This window comes from Octopus bimaculoides, chromosome 17 (genome assembly GCF_001194135.2).
Source record: "Octopus bimaculoides isolate UCB-OBI-ISO-001 chromosome 17, ASM119413v2, whole genome shotgun sequence".
Classification (NCBI taxonomy): domain Eukaryota; kingdom Metazoa; phylum Mollusca; class Cephalopoda; order Octopoda; family Octopodidae; genus Octopus; species Octopus bimaculoides.
This window is the reverse complement of record NC_068997.1, coordinates 10,525,723-10,534,255: the sequence shown is the minus strand read 5'-3', so window position 1 is coordinate 10,534,255 and position 8,533 is coordinate 10,525,723. Positions and strand designations below refer to the sequence as shown.

Genomic DNA, 8,533 nt, shown 5'->3' with positions numbered 1-8,533 from the left:
ATATATATATATATATAATCACTCTCTGGATCACTTTCCAGTCACAGTGTAGCACGTTTGAGTTGCAACAGCACTGTCTGAGATGCATGTGCAGTACTTAATTGTGGATCTTAATTGAGCTTTATGAGAATATCAACCACTAATAAAGTTGAAGTATTTTTCCACTGAAAAGTAAATATAGTTTTTGGAATAGATTTTTAACAGAGAGAAATATGTGTAGTCACTTAGCAAAATTGAGTGTTTTAGTTTGTGTTTTGTTCTTGCTTAAGCACAGAAGGTCTAGTGCAAGATTGTTACCATGATATTTGTATTTGTTTTGAATTGATTTAGAAAGCAACTAGTTTTCCATGCACTTATTGGAGGGCTGATATCATGATCTCTGTGTTGGAAAACAGTGCAAATCCGACATGATGTATCTAGATTTCATGTGGGTGGATGGATGGTTAATGTGGGGTGGAGAATAAGACTGTGTGTTTAGTTAGATCAGATTATTGATGTAAAGAAGGAAGAGTTTATCCAGCCCAATTGTCCCACCAGCCAGATCCAGCTTCCACACCTACATGATCATTCTAAAAATAAGCAATCGTATTATCAAAACCCCAAAGCTACAAAATAGTGCAAGTTTAATTCAATACAATGTGGAAATAACAAGCATTACATTTGACAGAGTAATCTGAATGTTAAAGGGTTAAGAAATATAACTGCTCTCTGAAGTATGCCAGGGTTTGTAGTGTGATTCTGTTAACCATCCCTAGCATGCTTACTTCAATAAACACGTGTGTTTACTTGTATGTAATTATTGATTTGTTTCTGATATTGTCTTGCAGGTTCGTAATGGTCACATCAAACGAATCACAGACAATGACATTCAATCATTGGTTCTTGAAATAGTTGGCACAAATGTCAGGTAAATACTACCAGCTTCATTCTTCTCACTCTATAAATTCCTTCTCTTCCACTCTGTCATCCTTTATACAGCAGCCAGGTTTATCTACTTAGAATATTGAGAGGTTAAATAATGTCTTTAATTTCAAAACAAACTTATGAGATATTAATTAAAGGTGAGTTTTGTCACTGATTAAGTCGTTGGTTACTTCTTGCATGCAGCATACATGAGGAGAAGCCAAGTTGGTAAATCTTTTTCCTTGTCCAAGTTCTATCCCCAGCAGTATTCAACTTGGTACCGTCAGGTAATGGAACACTCACAAATTTTATAATATGGCTACTACTAACAGTGGGGAAATGTTCTTACCTGTGGTACCTAATGGTTTGGGCCAGTGGGGTGGCTGTTGTTAGGAAGAGCATCCAGCCATAAAAACCATGCCAAAACAGAAACTGAAGCTTAGTGCAGTCTTCTGCCTAACCAGCTCCTGTCAAGCCGCCCAACCCATGCCAGCATGGAAAACAGGCATTAAATAATAATTTTGATGGTGGTGGTGATGATGTAGTAGCAGTAAATGTATTTTGTAAAGAAAAAGTTCTGTTAGAGGTTTCTAATGAACCAGTCACTGGTGCATTTCATTTCTGATGGTGAAAGTGACAAGGATGTTTATAAACACCACAAGGCATTTTGTCTGAATACACAAATTTATCAGTTTTTCTCTCTGGTGTGTACATTTTTTTTTTTTTACTGATAGACAACATTACTCCAGAGATCCTTTAAAGGAACCCCAACCATTTGTGTTTGGGATCCTACTCTTTCAGACATTACCCTATATTCATGACCATAGGTTGAAATAGGCACAAAAACCGAATTGAAGATAGCAAGTTTGCCTTTCTTTCCAACTTCTCTTCTTCTGAGGGTCAAATATTGGGGCTGGCACGTTACTGTGCTAGCACTTGCAATATTGAGTACCTCCTCCAATGCCCCTCTCCCCTCTCAAAAATTCCTTGTCTTGCACGTTACTTAGTGACCCAACTAGTGCTGTTGCCATGTAAAGAGCATCCAGTCCACACTCTGAAGTGGTTGGCATTTGGAAAGGCATCTAGCTGTGAAAAGCATGTCAAAACTGACCTCACTTGTGCTGATGCCATGTAAAAAGCACTCAGTCCACTCCACGGGGTGGTTGGTGCTAGGAAGGGCATGCAGCCGTAAAAACCATGTTGAAAGAGACCCAGAGTTATTTTACTGGGCTTAGAAAAACTGAAGGATGACTGCAATAAGTGTGTGGATTTGAGAGAGGAATATGTTGAATAAAATCATAACTGATTCTCCTGTATTTTCTTTTACCCAAAGCCAGAAAGTTTTCAGCACTCCTTCATAGAGTAGTTAAGGGGTGGTCTAGGTGGCATTTTTGGGTCTGCTGTATATGCCTGTATAGAGTACTGACTCAAGGGCTGCTCGGAGCTGCACACACACTATCTGTGCCACTGGTAAAATGCATTAAAGTAACAGATCATTCATCAAAACTGTCCTCAACCATTAATGGTCCTGTTATGGCCACAGTAATAACTACATACCAAGATTAGGTATCGCCCACCCACCTACCATGTTCGAGACAGCAACTCTTAATGAATCCTTGGCATCATGTGGCTACTAGATGGTCATTCACCTCTGCTCTACACAACACATACACACACATCAAATAACACCCCAGTTTTAGAAATTGAAGGAGTTCAATTCAGGAGCAGTAGGAGGCCATGTTTTAGTGTAGGGTCGGGTCACATAATCATGAAAACTGTCAGCCCATCATTCTTGGGTCACTAGGGCTATTTGAGAGGGAGCTGAGTCCAGGTGGAATGTGCATGGCTCCTCCCTGGATCATCCCCTCATTCTTGAAACATCACCTAGGTGTTATCAATAACCTGTTTTTCTTTTTTAATGGGTTTTTTTCAGTGGAATAAGAGTAGAAGCCATGATCATTTTCAGAGCATCTGAGTTTGGTAAGAAATGGAGAAAGTTTTCTTCAAACTGAAAACCTTGCTCACATGACTATAACAGAGCTGATTCTGCTAACAGCATGCAAAGGCCAGCTTGTGGTGTTTAAAAGTGGTCAACAAATTATGTCTACTTCCAAAGAATAGAAATGTTATGATCTCTCAGATGGGCTTTCAAACATTTTTTCCCCCAACTCTTACAAAATTTCACTCACAAGGCTTTGGTTTAGCTAGTGCTATGGCAGAAGGCACTTGCTTAAGGTTTTGAGCAGTGGTATTGAACCTGTAACAACATAGTTCTGAAGCAGATTTCTTAATTAAACAGCCATGGCTCTGCCCATACTATTACTTAATCAATAAAATCGTCAGCAAAAGGATTGAATATGTTTTTATGTTCATCATTTTATGTGGCATCATCACCTGCACTGACAGGATCACCAAGTACCTTGCAAGACAAGAACCCTCTCTACAGGGCAGGAGTTGTTATTGAGTGGGTGGGGCTTTGTGCCAGGTGAGAGATTTTAAGGTAGAGAGGGGGAGGGGACAGGTATTATTAGGTATCTTGCTGTAGAGTAGGTACATGGATATCCTTGTTGGAAAACAAGGGAAAGTGAGTTGTAGAGTAAGACAAAGGGAGTGATAGTGAGAGAGATGATGGTGGAGAAACTATTGTTGTTGTTGTTGTTGTTGTTGTTGTTGTTGTTGTTGTTGTTGTTGTTGTTGTTAAGATGGCAAGCTGGCAGAATCGTTAGCAAGCCTGGGGAAATGTTTAGTAGCATTTGGTCCACCTTTTAAGTTCAAATTCTGCCAAGGTTGATTTTGTCTTTCATCTTCTCAGGGTCAATAAAATAAGTACCAGTCGAGTACTGGGGTCAATGTGATTGACTACCCCCCCTGCCCTTAAAATTCAGGCCTTGTACCTTTAGTAGAAAAGATTATTATTATTTGTTGTTTAGTGGTGAGCTGGCAGAATCGTTACCATCCCAAGCAAAATGCTTAGCGGCATTTCATTCATCCTAACATTCTGAGTTCAAATTCTTTTGGGTTTGATGAAATAAGTACCAGTTGAATACTGGGGAGAAGAGGGTCAATGTATTCAACTTATCCCTTCCTCTAAAATTGCTGGCCTTGTGCCAAAATGTGAAACCATTATTATTATTTTATCTTGTTTGACTATTTTTGCAGTACCACATACATTACATGTCCTGCTGATCCAAAGAAAACTCTTGGCATCAAACTACCCTTTTTGGTGATGATAATTAAAAATCTCAAAAAATATTTCACATTTGAAGTACAGGTAAATAGCATATTTGCTCTTGACTCATTCTAACTCAATAATTTCACATTTGACATCATGGAAAGGCTTGGTCCAAATATTACTTTCTTGAAAAGCGGTTCCCTTTCTGAACCTTGTGCTGTGTATGTGTTTGTATGTATGTATTTAATAATATCCCATTGCAGTCCTCAAATATTGGGTCATCCCATAAATAAGGTATCTTTTTTATACTTCTTTTATTTTTCAAAATTAAGACAAAGTTCTTTTTTAATCTAAAACAGTGGTTTCCAAACTTTTTGGGGCTGCCGCTCCCTTGACACCCAATCCACATTCCTAGCGCCCCCACCCCAACTAACCATCACAAACATAGACCTCTTTCTGAAGCAAATTCAAAACAACTGTATTTCACAAATAAAACTTAACCTAATGCACCCATTATTTTGTTGTCTTTACATGAATCGTTACCCCATTATCACCCCACTTTTCTTTAACGCCCCTTTAAAACTTTCAACTGCCCCCAGGGTTGCAATACCACCTATTTTGGGAACCACTGATCTAAAATATGACTCTCCTTCATTTTCTACAATGCTCTTCCATCTATCTGGTAGACTTGCAAGGCCTCTCTTCCAAAATTCACTTGTCAGTGAAAGAAAATACTCCTCCAGTACTGTTCTAACCTCGTCTACAGAATTCATATTTCTTCTCTCCAAATGGTTTTGAAGACTGCAGAATAAATGATAATCAGATGAGGCAATATCCAGAGAATATAGTGGGTGGGGCATCGTTTCCCATTCATAATGCTCCAGCCTTTGGAATGTCATCCTCACTGTATGTGGCCATGCATTATCCTGATGAAAGAACACCCTTTGTCTTGAAACCAAAGATGGTCGTTTTTCTTCCAGCACGGACTTAAGCCACTCAAGCTGCTTGCAGTAGATCTCCTTTGTTATCGTTTGGCTTGGGTTTAAAAGTTCAAAGCGGACTGAACCTTTCATATCCCACCAAACAGATAACAGCACCTTATGTGGGCGAAAACCTTCTTTAGCCTGGGGTGCCGGTGTTTCTCCTTTCCCTACCCACTGTCTTCAGCGCTTGACATTTTTATAGAGAACCCATTCCTCGTCACCAGTTACTATTCGATCTAAAAAAGGTTCATTCGTGAGACATGACAGCAGAGAAAAGCACACTTTCACTCTCTGCATGTGATTAGCCTCAGAAAGTTTGTGAGGAATCCACCGATCCAACTTGCTGACTTTTCCCATGGCATGCAGATGTCAGTGAATGGTTGAATTACCAAATCCAAGCTTCTCCACTAGTTCCTCAACAGTTATGATGGGATTTTGTTCCTCCAGGTTTTGCAGGATGTCCTCATCGAGCTCTTTAGATCTTCCAGGATGAGGCTCATCTTCTAGGTTGTTGTTTCCGGCTTGGAATTTCTGGAGCCACCGTTGACACTGGCTTATGCTTATTGTCCAACCTCCATATACTGCATTAATATTGCTCACACTTTTCGTTGGTACAAGAGAAACAGGAAGAAAGAGTGAGAGAAAGTTATGGTGAAAGAGTACAGCAGGTTTCGCCCCCCCCCCTACCGGAGTCTCGTGGAACTTTAGGTGTTTTCGCTCATTAAACACTCACAAGGCTCAATCTGGGAATCGAAACCGCGTATCCGCTGCCCTAACCACTGGGCCATTGCACCTCCACACACACGTTTCAGAAGGATGGTGTATTACAGAACAAGTATCCTAAAATGTTTGTGCCCATGCTAAGCAGAGGTTATCTCCCTTGCAGCTGCTACGTTGCATATTTCCTGAGAATCCTGACCTTGCTCTAGAACCAGTATCCATGTGTCACCTAACCATGTTTGGCTTATGGACTGTATAAAGACTGAAAGAAACATCAACCATAAAATCAATTTTTTTTCTTCCGATGTTTTCCAGTATGTTGGGATAAATTTTCATAACCAGTTGACCTAAATGTACAACATATAATCATGTTCTGTGAATGCTAGTCTGTAACTTTGTGGTGTGAAAGAAAGAAAGTTGTGAATCTAGTCGAGTTAACGGTTCCTCATGAAGATAACATGGATGCCAATTGGGCTCGAAAGATTGACTGTTATGTAAACCTCCTTGAGGAATGTGAAGACACAAAACTGGAAAGCAGAGCATTTTCCAATCAGAGTCCGATGTAGAGGGTTTGTTGGACACAGTGTGAGACAATTGATCTTATTGTTAGGCCTAACTCATCGTAAAGTAAATACCACCATGACCGATATCCAAACTACAGTGGAAAAGGCTAGCCACTGGATTTGTTTAAAAAGAGAAGATGAGCGATGGCTAGAAAAATATTGAGGTTTATCTGATAACCAGTTGATCTAGCAAGCGGGATCTCATATCAGTGAGGGGTCTTGTGCGCATTGATGCCATTGAGCGGTAGGCCCCAAAACGGCGCACATTCTCTCCTGGCTTCCGGTATGCAGAGCTTTCGACTGGTAGCACTTGCATGTGCAAGTCGTTTGCAGAACATCTCTAGAGAAATGGTTAGAGTATTAACAGCTCAAACTACTTAGCTGTTAAAAGGTACCTTGGAAGAGCTTTATGTCCTATGAGAGGCTGACAATGATTGTTTACCAACCCATTGAGGACATATGCTGTGAGTCATTTTGAATGAATTTAGTTAATGGAAACTGTACCGATGCCTGTCATATATGTGTGAGCGCATGTGTTGATCTTTGTGAATATTTACATTCTGTGTACCTGAAAAAGTGTTCATCTACCATTGGTGTTGTTTGTTGACAATTCCTTCTGTCCATATCATCCACTAGTTCTGCTCTTTCAGAGACAGATAGACTGAAAAATCCCTAATTTGAAAAAGACAAAAAAAAACGAGTGCGCAGGCATGGCTGTGTGCTAAGAAGCTTACTTCTCAACCACATGGTTCTTGGTTCAGTCCCACTGCATGGCACCTTAGGCAAGTGTCTTCTACTGTAGCCTCAGTATGGAAACTGAAAGAAGCTTGTCATATATGTGTGTGTGTGTATGTCTTTGTGTCTGTGTTTGTCCCCCTCCCCCATCAATGCTTGACAACCAGTGTTGGTGTGTTTATGTCGCTGTAACTTAGCAGTTCAGCAAAGGATGTTGATAGAATAAGTACTAGGCTTAAATTTAAGTCCCGTGGCAAAACTGTTTGACAAAATCACTTCAAGGCAATGCTCCAGCATGGACACAGTCAAATGACTGAAACAAATAAATAAATAAAAGAACTGGGACGGAAGAAGCTTTAACATAATGCCTCAGTAGTATGTATTCATCTAACTAATGCTGCTCCGGAAAAGTGGATGTAAAACGGTAGTACAATCATGCACACACACACATGTATAATTTTGTTTGATTTATTGTAGGTTTTAGATGACAAAGGTGTCCGGCGTCGATTCCGAGCCAGCAACTACCAGAGTACCACCCGTGTAAAACCTTTCATTTGCACAATGCCGATGCGTCTTGATGACAGCTGGAATCAGATACAGTTTAACCTCTCTGACTTTACACGACGAGCCTATGGAACAAATTACATTGAGACAATCAGAGTACAGGTAAGTGCTTCAATCCATTTTAGGCAAACATTTATGCACTTCTGTATGGAGTTGTTACTGACCTTTACCTCTTTTTATTAGGTTTGTCACAAGCCTTAGGGAAATTATTAAGTCAAAGTTTATCCCATTTTCCATGGCATATGAGCAATTGCTCCTCTTCCAAAATGGGGTGCCTGCCCATCACAGGTTCTACCCGTAGGTGTTGCTATTAGGCATTTTCAAGTAAAAGCACATGGGTTTTGTTTACATCTAATCGGCCTGTTAAGGTTAGGGTTAGGGTTAGCCAATTCAATGTAAACAAAACCCATGTGCTTTTACTGGACGTTTCTTCACATCAAATCAAAAGATAGCCCCCATATATATATATATATATATATATATATAAAGTTGTAGTATATTGTCAACTTAATGTGACAATCCCAATAAGGGAACACACTACTGCCGTTTAGTCCTAGGAAGCTAGACCGCTTCCTGTCGGCCCTGACACAATTACTGTGTCCTTAAGTTTGAGAGGGGGAGACAAGCTCCTCCACCCAGCCTAGCCAGCATTCAGGGACATGTTTCTGAGTCTTTGCTCGTCATCAGCCTGAAGTAGCTTGGCAGCTGGTTAAAGAAGCCTGTTTCGCCCTCGCAAACTTATGTAAATCATAGTGAAGTTTATTCACTGATCAGCAAAATTAGAAATATAATATTTCTAAATCTCTCAGAGAGATTTAAGCAGTAGTGGAGCGATAAAGTTGTAGTATATTGTCAACTTATATATATATATATATATATATATATATATATAT

General features: G+C 39.9%; 1 protein-coding gene across 1 annotated transcript in view; it reads left to right on the top strand.

Annotated features, from left to right (window-relative positions):
- LOC106882506 (cilia- and flagella-associated protein 20) overlaps positions 1–8,533 on the top strand; it is a 14,244-nt gene that overhangs the window by 3,389 nt on the left and 2,322 nt on the right. The window contains exons 2-4 of the mRNA XM_014933204.2: positions 828–907; positions 4,063–4,174; positions 7,554–7,742. Coding sequence (XP_014788690.1) covers positions 828–907; positions 4,063–4,174; positions 7,554–7,742 — 381 coding nt within the window. The remainder of the gene's footprint in view (positions 1–827; positions 908–4,062; positions 4,175–7,553; positions 7,743–8,533) is intronic.